Raw genomic sequence first — 16,244 nt, 5'->3', positions numbered from 1 at the left:
AGCAAGGCTGACCAATAATTTATAATGCCAGGTGGAACATGTTAACCAATTGACTTGCATTCGTCATCAGGGTTGTCCACGTTTTGTCGAAAAACAAGGCAGATTTCCCAATTGGAAGTGAAGTGCGGGGTGAGTCTGTGAATCCCGGCTCCGGCGGAGCAGGGCAGACCCCGGGGCTCACGGCTGAAAGCGGGACGTTCCCTCCGCTCTATGCAGATGTGTGCAGGGTTCATTAAAGTTTATCTCCTTCAATTAAGTCATTGTGTGAGGAGGAAGTAGCCAAGCAGCACGGACAGTGTACTGTTCCTGCTTTTGTGAGAAAATATGAACTATGAAACATTCCTCCTTATTTTTTTTATCTTTTTTTCAGCCTACGAGCTGCAGGAATGCCCTGACCCTGAACCTTTTGCTAATGGTGTTGTAAGAGGAGCTGGTTACAACGTTGGCCAGTCCATCTCCTTTGAGTGCCTGCCTGGCTACCAGCTGATCGGCCACCCCGTCCTGACCTGCCAGCACGGCACCAACAGGAACTGGGACCACCCGTTGCCCAGGTGTGAAGGTATGGCTTTGGGGTTGCCCTGAGAGCACCCGGACGGGCATTTCTGGGGAGAGAAACGGCTTCGGCTCTCTGTTCTTGGCCTCCTCTTGCATCGTTGTTTTGTAATTGGGGTGAAAGTTTCTCTGGAAACGAAAGCGTCACTGGAGGCGGAAGCATGTTCTCCATGAGTTGATGTTGAACATATTTCAGCCTAGTCAAAGCGAACATCTTGAACAGTTCACAACCAAGGTGCATCTTTTGAGATGGTGCATTTGAGTCTCGTGCTGTGGGCGAGGACAGTCTCTAGCTGTCAGTCTCGCCGCTGGTGCCGGCGGGAGCTGCGCTTTCAGAAGGAAGCACTCCAGGGTGATTGCAGTGCGCGTTCTTGTCTGCTTTATTTCTTCAGCAATGTTCAGCTTCTGTTGATTTAGCATTGGCAAATAAAAACAGTCCCTGGTAAAAGACCCCTGCAGCTCTGGAGGCTCTTAGTGTGGGAAGATGTGTCCTGGTCTAGTCTCCTTAGTGTGGCAATGACGGCATCTGCAAAATGATCCGGATGGGAGTTCTTCAGTGACCTTGACCGTGGTCTCCCTTCTGAAGACCATGTATGCTGGGAGGGCCCTGCAGGCTGAAGGAGTGGATCTGTGTTCTAGGCATCGAAGCTCAAATGTCCAAATTTGCTTTTCAGCCCCCAACAGGGCAGTTGCAGCCTTTCATCCTGTGCGCCAGTGGACTGAGTTGTGTGTGGTTTACTTTAGAAGGCTTTCATACGAACGCCTAAGAAGTTCAGAGGAGCTTATTGAAGCTTTCCCACCACATTTCCCAGGAGCGCTGACCTTTATCCCAGCCTCTTTGCAGCACTTGGTCTGCAAGAGCCGCGCGCTGGGCAGAGAGAGGGAGAGGTGGTAGTTTTCCTCTTTTAAGTCCTTGAACCCCAGAGAACACAAAGTACACAGAACCGAATCCTCAGCTGCTCTTCCCCTGGCCCCAGCAATGCACCAGGGACGTGTGTTAGCTGAGACACCGTCCCGCGCTCGCTGGGTGCTGCTCGCGGGGTGAGGGGCTGGGGGCAGCGGGATCACGCCCTTACCTGCCTCCGGCGTCAGCTCTGCCAGCTACAGCCGTCCAATTCTTCCTTCCTTACGGTGTTTTTGAAGTAGCTTTCTTGCTCTTCGGCACTTCTGATAGCACAGAGGGACGAGGGGTTAGGTATGTTTTGGACCATTTGCTTTTTTTCTCTGTGTGCGCATCTGGTGGGCTGTTAGTGCTCTTACAGTCAATGCAGAACTTTCCTTTTCTAGCTGTTTCCGTAAATGGTCCATTTTTGCATAGCAGCAAGCAGTGAGGACTCTGCCTTAGGCTAACCACCTCACCTTTCCCGCACAGGTCACAGCTGAAAGCCCTTTTAATTAAAAGAGAAGCTGTAATTCTAAAATAAATGCACAGAAACCGAGGTTTCCAGCACCACTCCAGGGAGATCTTCTGGTGATCAGCAGGCTGCCTGCTGCTTTGCAGGGCAGAAAGGAACTTGGCCCCCAAGGTTCCTTGGGTGTTTGTTTCAGAAAATGAGTGTATGGAGTTACAGAAATACACATGCTTTTTCTCAGCTTGACAGACCCCGTGAATAAGCGGAGCAGAACCAGGCAGGGAATAATATGGAGCCTGGCTCTAACCTCACATCTGGAGCACCAAGTCAGGGCCGGGGTGGTAGAAGTCTGTGGAGCTACGAAGAAGAGTGAGTGTGCAGCACTGAGCCCGAATTCCTAAGGTGTGTCGGGAGGGAGAACGCGTTAGCCAACGCCAAGGGCTGGGTTAACGCAGCTGCGTGGCTTCCGGAGCGGAGCTGGCTCAGGCGGGTGACGCTGTCTGCACCTACCCCTGTGCCTTCGGCTGTGGCAGGTTGCCAGGATCACGCTGCAGATGTTGCTGTGGTTGCTGTTGAACCTCCCTGCCGGGGAGGTGCAGAAGCTGACGCTGGTACATGGGACTGTCAGACCTAGGGACCCGCTGTGGCCCTCCCGCGGTGCCTTCAGCAGGGCGTCATCTTCCTCCCCCTCTCCTCTGCGGCCCGGGCTGTTTCTGAGTGTCTCTCTTCAGTTTGCCAGTTCCTTTGGAGCTGGAAGATACCTGGCGCGATAGAGCTGTCGGCTTGATTAATGAATTGGATGGTGCTGTCACACAAATCGTCGTTTCCCCCCTGCTCAGATGTGCTCTGTGAAAAGCCAGCTGCTCGGTGGTTCTGGTCCAGGCCACGCTGGAGGAACAAGTGGAGAGATTTGCCCACTGGTGGGATCTCGGCAGGAGCTGTATTTTCCATGCATGGGTGCAGACAGCTGGTGGAGCCCAAAGACTCCTACGAGGGCATAAGATAGAGTTTATTTGCACACCTGGCTATCACATCTGTACAAAACACCCTGGCAGTCTCCTTTCAGCTCCAAAGCACTTACATTTATTGTAATGGAATTAAGTTGAAAATATTAGATGTAGTTGTGACAGATAGGAATTATTCAAGGTTTGGGGCTGGATCCTCCAGAATTGCTATCCTTTTATCAAAAAAAAAAAGGAAAGAAAAATGGGAAATAGGGGATCTTTAAGAGTTACTGTTTTGGGGGATATCTCTGCATTAGGTTTGTGTTTCTGTCTGATTGCCTGCAGTGCCTTGTGGGGGGAACGTCACCACCCAAAATGGTACGGTTTACTCTCCCGGCTTCCCCAACCAGTACCCCAATTCCCAGGACTGCACTTGGCTTCTGACAGTGCCGGTGGGATATGGAATCCATCTCAACTTCACTCTGCTGCAAACGGAGCCCTACAACGATTTCATCACCGTTTGGTGGGTACAGCAAAGGTGTGGGGAGCGACTGGAGTCACTCCTAAGGCTCCGTTTCAGAAAGATGCTCTGCTGATAAATAGAGCGCCCATTGCCCGGGGGCGTGGGTAGTGCTGTGTCTGAGGGCGTGAGGAAGTATCCTCTGGGGACACGGGGATGAGGATTTGGAATTTTTTTCACTCCGGGTGCCTTTAGATTAACGACCACGTGCTGCAAGGGGCTAGCAAAACGGACGAGGTGACTGTCTCCAAACACAGTTAATTTTGACAGACGGAGGCAAGGACGGCAGGGGCCGTGAAGGGGACGCTCACTGGGTGACGGGGCTGCTCGTGCCACGTGAGGGAAATGTCGTCCTTTGGGGCTAGCGGGGAGTCTGTACAGCAGCCCTTGGCTTTCCTGGTGCCTTTGCCTCGGTGTTGTGCAGCTCACAAGGAGCAGTCCCGCCCGTGGCCGTACAGCAGCACCTGTTAAACCTTATAGGTCTTTTTTGCCCTTAATTGCTGCGATCCTGGGCAGTTAGAAATGAAGCACGTCAGCCCCCGCGGTGCCTGGGCTGAGCAGGCACGGTCCCGCTGCTTTGCCGCGGTTGCCACGAGTCGGGGTTGAGCTGCCGGGGGGCAGCCAGCGGGTCCCCGGCTGCGGCGGGAGGGCGTTTGGCGGCATGGCCCCCTCATCCTGCTGGATGCTTTCATCAGCCCATCCCTTCATCCCGAAATACTCTGCGGAAAGGAATGAGGAAGCATCTCCTGGGAAGCCTGAGGGGCTTTACAGAGGAGACTTTATGAATGGTAAACAGGGTCTTTATCTCAAGCTAAATTTAGTTGAAATGAATCTTGTTCAGACTCGCATAATAGGAATTGCCTTTCGCTTCTGATTTCTCTGATAGACATTTTCTGGGGCTCTTTTTTATTCCTTTTGTACTTTATCTATGGCTACCTGCCTATGGATAGAGGCTGAATGAAGAAAAAAACCGCTGGTAAACTGTTTACCAATGTCCTCTTTTGGTTTTTCCTTCCCGATCAGGGCTGCGCAGCCCCGCAGTCCAGGCTGACCTCCCAGACGGCAAAGGCAATGCTGGGATGGCGTTAGGAACCAGCTGTGACCCCCAGCTGCCTTTTAAATAGCAGCAACTGGGAACTGTGACCTTTGATGTAAAATGGGCACAACTCTGCTGCGGTTAATGAGGTGGCACTGATTTCTTCACCCCGGGAGCCTCACAGGCTGGGATCTTCCTTTCCTATTTGGAGAAAGGAAGAGAAATGGCATATTATCAACCTCAGTCAGCGCAGGGAGCACACGCAGCTGCGCTGGCTGAAGAGCTTGTGGCCAAATTCTCGAGCTTGTAGCACTCAATCAGTGCCTGACTTTCAGAATAGCTCAGCGTCTGCTGTGCAACCAGGGAGTGAAGCTCCATTGGAAAACTGGCCCTAATTCTTCAAGTTCTGAGGTTAAAAGTGAAGTTCATGCTTGTAATTGTCTAGCGGGTGAGCACTGCCCTGCTAGAGGAGATTATTCTGGGTATAGTGGAGTGGGGAGGGGGACTGGGGGTCCGGGTCAGCTGCCCAGGGAGCTGCTGAGACTGTAACACAGATGTAGAAAAGGGAGGACGAGGAAGGAAGAGCATGGAGGAGTTTCTGTGCGTGCAGTGTAGGAGGTTGGTCGTTGTCTGGGATTAAAGACCTGTAATAATGCTCTTTTCTTTTGTTTCTGACATACGATTTTAGGGATGGTCCACAGCAAACGGCCCCACAGCTCGGTGTGTTCACTGGCAACTCTGCTAAGAAATCAGCCCAAAGCTCTTCTAATCAGGTCCTGATGAAATTCCACAGTGATGCAGCCAACGGAGGGATTTTTGCCATTTATTTCTACGGTCTGTATTGCTTACTAAGCAGCTCGTGCCTTATACCTGCCTACGGGGTGTGTCGGGGTGTGGATCGGTTGTGGTTTGTTGTGGGGAGGACTAGTTCTGGGGAAGGGAAGATGTGGAAAAAAAACCCCACACTTTTGCCTGAAATCTTCCACAAAGGGCCCAGTTTTCACAGGTTTGAGATGGAAGGTCCCTTATGCAATCAAGCCCCGGCAAGTGGTCACGGAGTCTGTGCGGATGTGGAAATCCATCCGTAACGCCGTGACAATTCAAGCACAGATCAAGTGCCTGTGAACCAAGAGCCATGCCAACCCCGCGCCTCTCTCAAGGTGATGCCTGTAAATATCGTCCTCTCTGTGGCAGATCCTGTTATGGGTGGCTCTCCTTTGTTTGCCAGAACTCTCCTTCCCTGCAGTGTCGGCTGGATGCAGAATTGTCTTCCCAGTGCTACGCTAAACCAGTTGGGTCAACTTGGTGACCTGTTCTAAATGACAGCTGTGTTCCAGCAGAGAGGAAACGTATGAAATTCAACAAGGGCAAGCGCAGGGTGCTGCACCTGGGGAGGAATAACCCCCTGCACCAGGACAGGTTGGGGTGACCTGCTGGAGAGCAGCTCGGTGGAAAGAGACCTGGGAGTCCTGGGGGACAACGGGATGCCCATGAGCCAGCAATGCGCCGTTGTGGCCAAGAAGTCCAATGGCATCCTGGGGGGCATCAAGAAGAGCGTGGCCAGCAGGTGGAGGGAGGTCATCCTCCCCCTCTGCTCTGCCCTGGGGAGGCCACATCTGGAGTGCTGGGTCCAGTGCTGGGCTCCCCGGGTCAAGAAGGACAAGGAACTGCTGGAGAGGGGACAGCAAAGGGCTGCCAAGGTGATGAGGGGACTGGAACACCTCTCTGATGAAGAAAGGCTGAGGGATTTGAGTCTCTTCAGTCTGGAAAAAAGATGACTGAGGGGGGATCTCATCAACGCTTATCAATACTGAAAGGGGGGATGTCAGGAGGATGGGGCCAGGCTCTTCTCAGTGGTGCCCGGGGACAGGACAAGGGGTAACAGGCACAAACTTGACCATGGGAAGTTCCACCTCAACACGAGGAGGAACTTCTTTACTTTGAGGGTGGCAGAGCCCTGGTGCAGGCTGCCCAGAGAGGTGGTGGGGTCTCCGTCTCTGGAGACATTCCAACCCCGCCTGGAGGCGTTCCTGTGCCACCTGCTGTGGGTGACCCTGCTGTGGCAGGGGGTTGGAGGGGATGATCTCCAGAGGGCCCTTCCCACCCCCACCATTCCGTGATTCTGTGACTTTGTTTCTCTGGGGAGGAAAAGAGTTCTGCAAATCCCTGAATTACTTGGGGATTCTTTGGTGTGAGTGCAGCTCACACTAGAGAGATGTTGGGTATTACATTGAAATGAGAGCATTTGCTTTCCACCACTAAACAAGAGCCCAACTTTAAATTGGATTAGCTAACAAGTTCCTACGGCAGTGCTGGGATTTTGGAAAGTGCGAATGGAGACCTCCCCTCGCTTCGGTAATTTGCTGGCAACGATGTCAACAAAGTCTTACATGAATTACACGATGAATCTGTGCAGAATGTCTTAGCTTCTGTTGGGTTCTGAAAGGCAAGTGTTATACGGACAGGCTGAATTTAAAGAATGTTTGCTAGGCTTCGGAGGGAATTGGTTTACTGCTGCAAAACACTGTAAGATTTATATTACTAGACAATGGCGCTTATATAACGGTTATGCAAAAAATTATGGTTTAGGCAGTTTGGCTCAGAAATGAGCAATGTGTAAACACTGCTGCAGTTCAGCAAATGCTTCCTTTTGTAATATGAATTAGACACTATCATTGCTGTGGTGGAGCCCGTCAGCATATGTTGCCATTCTCTAATCTTGATGGCACTTTATGCTGAGGTTTCTTTAGCTTATGGTTTACGTGGGGTCTAAAGCCAGTTGCAGGCACGATGAGAGGTCTGGGGTCGGTGCTGGTACGGATCGGCGGAGCCCAGCAGTGATTTGTAACCTGATAACCAGCTGGGCACTCCCGCAACTGCTCAGCCTTTTGTTAAAGTGTCACTTACTGGCTTATTGCTCCCTGTGTGCGTGGGACTTTCGTATAAAGCCTAACCCCAAAGATTTAAGTGATTGAGGCAGTTGCCTCCGGGGTGGGATTCTTCTCTTTCCCCGGCTCTGGGTCTGCGCCTGGTGCCACGCGCACTGAGAGAGGGGCAGGAGGAAGGGGGGGAATTTTCACACCGGGCTCAGGCAGTGCAGTCAGCTAAATCTTTGGTATCGCCCTTGGGGTGTATCTGCAGGAAATGCAATTTCCTCAGGATCTACAGCAATGTATATTTTCATTTCTGCGTCTGCATGCTGGCAGATCTAGGACATAGGAGACGTCCTCCGTCAGCTTTAAATTGTCTTTTCCCGTCCAGTGACGATCAGCACCGTGTCGGAGAACCGTTGCCCTTTTAAATGCCTGCAAAGGAAGGTTTCTGTAGGGTGGAGGAAGGGAAACAAAAGAATGATTCGCAGAGCTTAAAGATTCAATAGCATCCCTTGAAAAATGATGATGTTGCACCTATTATTAAACGGGTTAGTTCGGGTGCCAGCGCGAAGTGATGTGTGAGCGCGATGGGAGAGGGTTTTATGGCACAGTAACTCAAGGGGGTCCCAGTGTGGTTTCAAGGACGGGACTCTGTTTTGTCCTGCTGAGAATGAATGGATGTGCTGTTGAAAGGAGCTTTGCCGGTGCTGTATCACCCATATGCTGAAGCCATCTTAATCACACCTCTGTATTGAAATATGGCCCGTTAAGGAGTGGAGATTAATGCCGTAAATGCTGGGTTATCTTTCCACTTCAATAGATGCTGTCAAGCACTTCTAGAATAGCATTTAATTTAAATTTTTGTTACGGTTTCCTTTCCTTCTTTCCCCCAGTGTCAAACATCTGCTTAAAAGGTTGCACGTAAGTGTGTTCCCTCCTGGGATGGCTCTTTGCTGGGTAGCAGAAGGGTTCTCCCCGCTGCCTGCCCTCTCCCATCCCGCCTGCGGGCTCCCCCAGCTCATCCCTTCTCTGTGCTCCCGTGCTGGGTTGCAAAGGAGGGGCTGAGCGTCCGAATTGCAGAGCTGGCACTTCTCTTTGGCCTCCCGAGGTTGAGTTCAGCCCGCTGCAGTAGCATGTGTTTGTCTTTCCCTCCACCTTGCACACATGAGATACGTCAGCCCATCCCTCGTGGGATACCAGAACCAGATAACCAGAAGCGGCTCTGTTCCGCCAAACCTCCAAACATCACATTTTTCCAGGTGTCTTTTGGGGAAGGTATTATCCTACCCCAGGTTAGAGCGTAGGGAAGTTGGGGTGAGACGGTGGGGCATCTACTTCTGCACATGTGTATTTAATCATCACCATAAGCCTCATTAAAGTTGCTGCCGGGACTGCCAGCCTTGCCGTGGTGTGAAGGGTTCGACAACGTGGGGTCAGTAAGAATTAATATTCAGTGGCAGCTTGAGCTCCAGTATCTTAAATTAAAGGGCTGATATAAATTTCAGAGGAAGTTACGCTTGTCCAGGGTCAGGTGCGGGGAGAGCAAAGATGCAGAGAAGTGCTGAGCAAATAGCAGAAAATGTCTTTCATTAATATTCATTTGGTTCCCACTACCATCTTTTCAATTTAGCCGTGCTCACAGCTCTTGTATGTTTATTTTCGTAAGCAGCACAGTGCTCGGGCCTTATGCACCCGCATGCTTGTGAGCAGGGCCTTTGTTTTGCTCGGTGTTAGCTGACCTTCAATTTTTGGTGGAAAATTTGCTGTTTGCAATGTATTTGGTCAGGTGCATGAGCCATAAGGAGTTGTTTCTGCTCCTCAACTGGGTGCCTTCTTCCTGTTCAGCCACGTGGCGCCCCTGAAAAAACGCCTAATTGGGCAAAAAGTACAAGGTCTGCCCTGTTTTGCCTGCCGCGAGGCACTGACATCACCCTGGCATAGGTTACTTTGAGAACTGCAAGCTGCGTATAGGATTTGCAGTTGAAAACAGTAGCACTCCTGGAATTATTTGCAGAAGAAATTAATGCATAAAATTCCAAGTTAAAAATAAACAGCTGAGTTTTGCGATCTCTGTTCAAGGATAGGCGGTAAGGATGAAATTCTCTGAATAATTATTGTCGTTTACTCGGTGCTGGAGCAGTCTGAGACTCTCTCTCTGCTGCGACTGACCTAATTCCACTGAGGTCACCCAGATCTTCTCCCTTAGTATCCCAAGAGGTGCTGGTCGTGTTGCCTCACGTCGGCACCCGTTGGTCATTGCTCAGTGTTCGTCCCAGTGGATTAACGCTGCAGGGTGCCGGCCTCGCCACAGACTGACAAAAATCTGTTTCTGATTAAGTGTCAGAAACTGGAGAGAGCTGCTTTGGGGCACAAGTACCTGGAGCCATCTCCGTAGGGTTTGGAGGGGGAAAGGGCTGGTTGTGCTTTTGCCAGTTCCTTCTACGTGTGGGGAGGGAGGATGTGCTCCGATGCCTGCTGTGCTTAGCTCCGAGATGCCGCGGCTGCCTTCACCCCCAGCTTAACGTCTGCCGCTCTTCCTTTGCTCTCTTCCAGCCTACCAGCTCTTCAGATGTCAGCCGCCGACCATCGTTCCCAACGCAGAAATCATCACCGAGAACGAAGAATTTAACATAGGTATCCTCTCCCGGTCCTCTGAGCCCTCCTTCCCCCTCGCCAGCTGCCAGGGATGCCATGGGAAGACACACGAGTGTTGTCACCCCGTATCTGGGGTTTCAGGACACCCCTTCACGCGTGGGATTGTGTGTGGCGTGGGGAGGTGTGTGGGACCCTGCTCAACACCTGATGTTCACATGGAGTCAAATTGATCCGACTGTCCCGAGGCTTTTCCTCTCTTGTTAGTACAGAAGAAGTGGTTGGGCTTTTGTGAAAGCCCCGAGCTTGTTCAGGAACATTCACAAATGTTTGCCACAATAATATTTTTCAGGTGTTTCAAACAAAATGTTGTGTGAAAGCTTAGAGGCCGTCACTCTTTTTTTGAGAACCTCCCACCCATATTGGCTGTGCTTTTTGTATTTTTAGCTGTTGCTCATGGTTACATCCACGTTGTAAGTGTGCCTGCAACCAGTGAATTAGCCGTGATTTTTTTTAAAGCCTCTTTTTCTCGCCGTCTGCTCTCTTTGAGGGAAGTCTCCACCTGAAATAGCTTGCACAAATCAGAATAGTCTCAGTGGCACGACAGCAGTTTATCCCAGCTGAGACTCCAGCATGCCTTTCTACACCTTTTATTTCCGCACGGTCATGCCAGAGCTCGATGGCAGAGGCAAGGTCGAGGGGGACGAGAGGTCTCTGCTCCCTCCGTGGTACCCTCTTCCCAGGGCACAGTTCAGCCTTAACGAATTGATCCTTCTCTTGAGTCAAGATATTTTCTGTTTCTGTCCGTAGGCGACATAGTGAGGTACAGGTGCCTTCCTGGCTTTACCCTGATTGGAAATGAAATCCTGACCTGCAAACTAGGCACTCACCTCCAGTTTGAAGGACCTCCGCCCACGTGTGAAGGTAAAGCCTGGGGGTGCCCAGGGTGGCAGCCAAAGCTTCCTACAGAGGGTGCCGTGAAGTGTGGAGGCTGGTGAAGTGAGCTGGATGGCAGCTGGGGGAGGTTTCCTTGCACATAATGCGTCTCTGGGGCCAATTCGCACATCTCCAGGGTCCCAGTCGTGCAAAACCGCCCGTCAGGACCTTGTGAGGAGGGCAGCGAGACCGCCCTGTGCAGGGAAGGGCTGTTCTCCAGACCCACCTTGGGTCACACGCCTTGGCCGGGCTCAAGCGACAACCAGCAAATAACGGTGAGAGATTTGCTGGGTGACTTACTGCAGCCACTCTCTGATAAATGATAGGGAAAGTTCCTCTGCCCTTTGCTGGCTCCGGGGATTTTATGGTGACTCCGCATTGTCTGGGAACGTGTCAGGTACCCCTGGATTATACCCCCAGCCCCCAGTTCAGGAAGGCGCTTTAAGCTTGGACTTCCCTGCAGAGGGAGCGAGCAGAGGTCTGACACACCGTGTGTCTGACGGCATTCGGGAGGTCATTAGAACAGTCACCCAGACGTCCTTACCCTGGGAGGGGGGAGGAATTGTGAGCCGAGGGTTTGCCAGTGATCCATGATCAGCCAAAGGAAGCGCAGGCTGCAGCGCGTGAGCTCCTCCGGCGAGGCCGTCCTGCCGGGAACGGCTTCGCTATTAGTGCCACAGAATGTATGACGTGGGAGAAAAATGAAAGCCCCGAGCAGGCTGCGTTGTACACCTTGCTGCTGCTCAGGAGGGATCCCAAAGATGTTTCCGTGTTACCGTGTTACCTTATTTATCCTCTGGATTCCTGCTGGTACTTTTGCTCACTCCAGCCGTGATTATTTCATCTCCTTCATTCCCTCCTATCTGAACATTTTTACCATATAATGGGATATTTTTCTATAGCTTTATTCTCTCTGAAATAGCGTGAACTGAAGGAGAGGAAGGGAGGTCATTCAATTATTTACTGATGGTTGTTAGCCTGGGGGTAAAGGGACTGCTTAAATTACATCTGGCCACCAATTTATAGAGGTCAAAAAATCACTGATGGGATTAAGGATTTGGAAAGAATACACTGTTCTTTCTGGATAGTTCTGGCTGTTTTCTATTAATACAAGTACAGCATTTGCAGTGGGCTTTAGTGACAATTATGGATAAATAACGATCCCTTTCTTTTTATGCTTTTTGCTCACTTTGTGTGTTTGCCTCCTTTTCTGGGGTGTTTTTGCTGGCGTTTTTACGTAGCGTATTCAGCCAGATTTAATATTTTCAGAATGGGGCATAGTGATTAGAGAAAGGAATTGGGGTTCTTACGTCCTAGTTAACAACTCCATGGGTGACCTGGGATAAGCCTGTAGTTCCACACCTTGTTCCAACGCAGGTAATAAAGTTTCCAGGGATTCCCAGGGTGTGTTTTGTAACTGGAGAGTAGCTGCTTGGTTGCAGTGCCGTTCATTTTGAAAGAGATGTGAAATGATGCAAAAACGGTTGGGATTTGTGGAGGCGCGGCATGCTTCGTTTGGAACCTATGTCAGGGTCTGGGGATTCCCCGTGAGCCCCAAGGGCCAAGGGTGCGGTGGATGTACGCGGGTGGGAGTCGTGCTCTGTCTTGACCTAGCTCCTCAAGACTGATGACCTTGGCCATAGTACCTTGTGTTTCCTTCCTTCCTCTGCGAAATAGGAAAATTCATTTGCTATTGTCTCTCCTTCACGTTCCCGGCAGTGCATTGTCCGATGAACGAGGTGATGACGGACTCCACCGGTGTCATCCTCAGCCAGAGCTTCCTGGGAAGTTACCCCCACTTTCAGACCTGTTCCTGGGTGGTGAAGGTAGAGCCTGGGTATAACATCTCCCTCACCATCGAGTACTTCCTGAGCGAGAAGCAATATGATGAGTTTGAAATCTTTGACGGTAAGAGATTTGCGGCTTTGACTTGCATAGCAACTGAGGGGAAAGGAGAGAAATGGCAGAGTTTTGTTAATCTCTGTTCCCAGAGTACTCTGGGGAGAGCTTTACACCGCTCCGCCTGTAACCTTCTGCTGGACTTAAAGAAAGCTCCTCCTAAGACTCACTGATTCTCTGGATAAGAAAATGTCAGTGATTTGATTTTTGGGTGACGCCCAATTTTCCCAAGGGACAGGAGTCAGCAAGCTCCTGAGATGAGAGAAATTGTAGCGGAGGTTGCTGGGAAGGGATGAGTTGGGAAGGTGGGATTCCTCATCCCCGAAGCCCGTGCAGACCGGATTTTCTAGGCCCATGAGTTGTCATGAACTGAGAAGGGAACTGTCAGTATTCACAATGATGCAGCTTTGGAACCAAACGGAGAACAGGAGCGCTGTGCTGATGCTCCTGTGGTTTCCCACTGGGACTTGAGCCTGGAGCAAAATCACGGTGTTACTGCAATCGACTGGGCTTTGTTGGCAGTTGGTTTCCCAGGAGCCAGGTGTCTGCTCTGGGACTGGTGTTCACGAAACCCCCTGAGCACGAGCTGTGTGGAGTTCCACAACGTGCCCGTTCCTTCTGCAGAAACACACCCTGGCACATAAGGCCCAGGAGCGAGGGTTTGTGTGTGCCAGCCCTGACTTTTCCTCCTTCCCTTTGTCCTTACAGGTCCCTCTGGCCACAGCCCGCTGCTCCTGTCGCTGAGTGGGAACTACTCTGCGCCGCTGACCGTCACCAGCAGCGGCAACAAAGTCTATCTCCGCTGGTCCTCTGATCATGCCTACAACAGAAAAGGCTTCAAAATCCGCTACTCCGGTAAGCACACAGCGGAGACGAGGTGCCTCTGCCAGGAACGTGGCCATCCCTTCAGCTAAGGATCTCCATGAAATTGCTGCGGAGGGGCAGAGGCCATCTGTGTCGGCAGACGCTGCCAAGGCCTGGGAAACGCGCTCAAAGCTGGGCTCGTTCCGAGCTGGTGGGGCTGGGGGAGGCAGGATTACTTCCAGCAGAAACCTTGAAGCTTTTGGCTGCAAGCACCCTTAAGAATCAGAACCAGAATATATAACCACAGACATCGTGGCTCTGGATGAATGAAACCCATCCCATGCAATTCACAGTCAGTATCGCTGCGTTACTAAATTATTGTGTCCTTGCGATGAGGCCACTTTGAGATGTTTGAAGATTAACATGACAAAACGTTAAGAACTTGTGTTAGGAGCTGCTCGGTGCGTGAGGCACAACTTCGGTGAGACCGATGGCGCTACAGCGTTTGCTGTGGATGGTCGGGAACACCTCGTGCTCCTGCGCAGGCATCCTGCCGCTGCTCTTGCAGGAGCAGGACCACGGAGTCTCGGTTGCTCGTTCGGCACAAAAACGCTGCTGGGTACTGGATGTTTGCTGAGGATTCCTTAAAACGAATTACGGTGTTTTGGAACTTAGCAAATCTTAATTAGCGGAAGTTATAACACTGGGCTGAGAACTTGCCAGTGTGTCATAAATAAATAATGCCTTTACTCGGTAAATGAATTAAGTAATAATTAATTATCAGAAATTAGTCTTTATTTCTAGAGCCGAGTGAAACTTGGATAGTAGCCCTGCACTTTCCCCCTTTTAACTTCGTATTTCTCCATCAGAAGTTCTCTATTTCTTGTACAGCCTTAGGTTGTGGCAAGCACGGTGTAATTCCTGAGAACGGGAAGGGGATTTGTCCTGGTACTGCCCTCCCAGTGACTGATTTATTGCCTCCTGCCCTTCTCTCCAGCTCCTTACTGTAGCCTCCCGCAGCCGCCGGCCCACGGGCTGATCCTCAGCCAGACGGGTCTGCACCCCGGCAGCACGGTCCGCTTTGGCTGCGACACGGGCTACCGTCTGGTTGGCCACAGCACCACCACCTGCGCCCAGCACCCTCAGGGCTACTTCCACTGGAACGAAGCCATCCCCCTCTGCCAAGGTGAGAGCGGGCAAACGTATCCTTGCGAGGACCCGGGGGTCCTGGGAAAGACGGAGGAAAACACGGGAAAAATAAAATCCTGTTGCAATTCCCCCAATTCCCTACTGAGAACGGGCTTTGGGCTGCAGGTGGGCAGTGAGGGTGCTCCTCTTATATCCACGTCTTTGGGAACAGATGAGCGAGGAGGGAAGGGAGTAGCTGTTTGGGAGCGTTTGGGTGGGGGAGGAAAAAAAGCGCCTGTGCAAAGGCTGCTGCTGTAGCAATGTTTGAACTCTCAGTAAAGGCACGGCCAAGCCTCGGTTAAGTCTGGGAGAAGCTGTTGCCTGGAAAAATCTGGAAAAGCTGTCAGTAGCACGGGTCCCACTGGGTTTGGGTGACAAGAATTTCCTTTGGTATTTCTGGAAGTGCTGTCTTAGGTCTGCGCGTGTCAGTGGGGGACGAGGAATTTTTTTAGGATTCAGATGGTGCCCAGTTTCTCTTGGCTTCATATAAGATTTAGGCATGTAGTTGTTCTTTCCACATTTCCTCCTAATTAACCGTAATCTTTGTGACAGATCATACTTAGCACATGGCTCCTTCCAGGCGGGGGGCGGCGGGGAGGACAGGGCAGTGTGCCCCGGGGGGGCTGCGCTTCTGCGCCGGTTTGTCTCCCTCCCCCTGTTCACTTTCTGATTGCACCTTTTTCTCGCTCCGCCAATCATCCCTGTTCCTTTGTGTTGATAAAATGCCCATCTTTATTCTGATGAAGCCTTTCAGTGTCTTTGAACATTCATCCGTGTTCCAAGGGGACCGAGCACTGGGGATTAATATTGCATTGACTTCCCTGGAAACTATCCAGAGAACAGAGACAGCGTAGGCAAAATCTCATTGCGGCGTCTGCATTTGTTGTCCAGTCCAAGCCGTAAGGAAAAGCAGGATTATTTAGTGTGGGAAGTGTCAAAGAGCCTTGAAAAAAAATCTCTTCTGTGCTCCTATATCACTTAGTCCCCTTGGAAATCGCCCAGGGGTGCAAACAGCGCTGCCTCTACAGGGAGGGTTTGTGCTGCGGGTGCTTACGTCCATGGGGAGCCCTCGCAAGGCTGTATTTATTTAAGGGTGAGTGGAAAGCAGTAAAGCAACCCCAGCGACGCAGTGGCATTGGCAAGGTGGCGCGGGGAGACGGAGCCCGAGCTCCGATAGTGATTTAGCGTCTGCGGTAACGCGGATGGGGGCAAACGCCGAGCGCTGGAACCAGCAGATGAACCGCGCAGCAAGACCGGCAGGCGCGAGGGGCTGTCATGGCAACTGTGCCTCCTGAATCCTAAGCCCAGCGTAAGGAATTTCTCTGATGCACTGCATCTTTTTTGAGGAAAATCGTGTCATGAAGAGTAGGTAGAAATGCTGCTAAGTCTTTCCTGCCTTGGTGTGCTGGAATGGCACCTGAGCCGCCTGTTCAGCTCCAAAATCTGTGTTTACTTCCAAGAGGTGTAATGGTGTGTGGGGAGTGGATTTTAAACAGGGAGGTGGGGAGGAGGTAGAGAGAGGATGTGTGGGGAGGCTGGGGGGGGATG

General features: G+C 51.4%; 1 protein-coding gene across 1 annotated transcript in view; it reads left to right on the top strand.

Annotated features, from left to right (window-relative positions):
* The window catches only part of CSMD2 (CUB and Sushi multiple domains 2), a 293,220-nt gene that overhangs the window by 240,267 nt on the left and 36,709 nt on the right, over positions 1 to 16,244 (top strand). The window contains exons 42-49 of the mRNA XM_054223614.1: positions 371 to 559; positions 3,194 to 3,371; positions 5,093 to 5,238; positions 9,831 to 9,911; positions 10,680 to 10,793; positions 12,525 to 12,713; positions 13,413 to 13,559; positions 14,506 to 14,694. Coding sequence (XP_054079589.1) covers positions 371 to 559; positions 3,194 to 3,371; positions 5,093 to 5,238; positions 9,831 to 9,911; positions 10,680 to 10,793; positions 12,525 to 12,713; positions 13,413 to 13,559; positions 14,506 to 14,694 — 1,233 coding nt within the window. The remainder of the gene's footprint in view (positions 1 to 370; positions 560 to 3,193; positions 3,372 to 5,092; positions 5,239 to 9,830; positions 9,912 to 10,679; positions 10,794 to 12,524; positions 12,714 to 13,412; positions 13,560 to 14,505; positions 14,695 to 16,244) is intronic.

Source organism: Rissa tridactyla, chromosome 18 (genome assembly GCF_028500815.1).
Source record: "Rissa tridactyla isolate bRisTri1 chromosome 18, bRisTri1.patW.cur.20221130, whole genome shotgun sequence".
Taxonomy (NCBI): Eukaryota; Metazoa; Chordata; class Aves; order Charadriiformes; family Laridae; genus Rissa; species Rissa tridactyla.
This window is presented reverse-complemented; position numbering and strand designations above follow the sequence as displayed.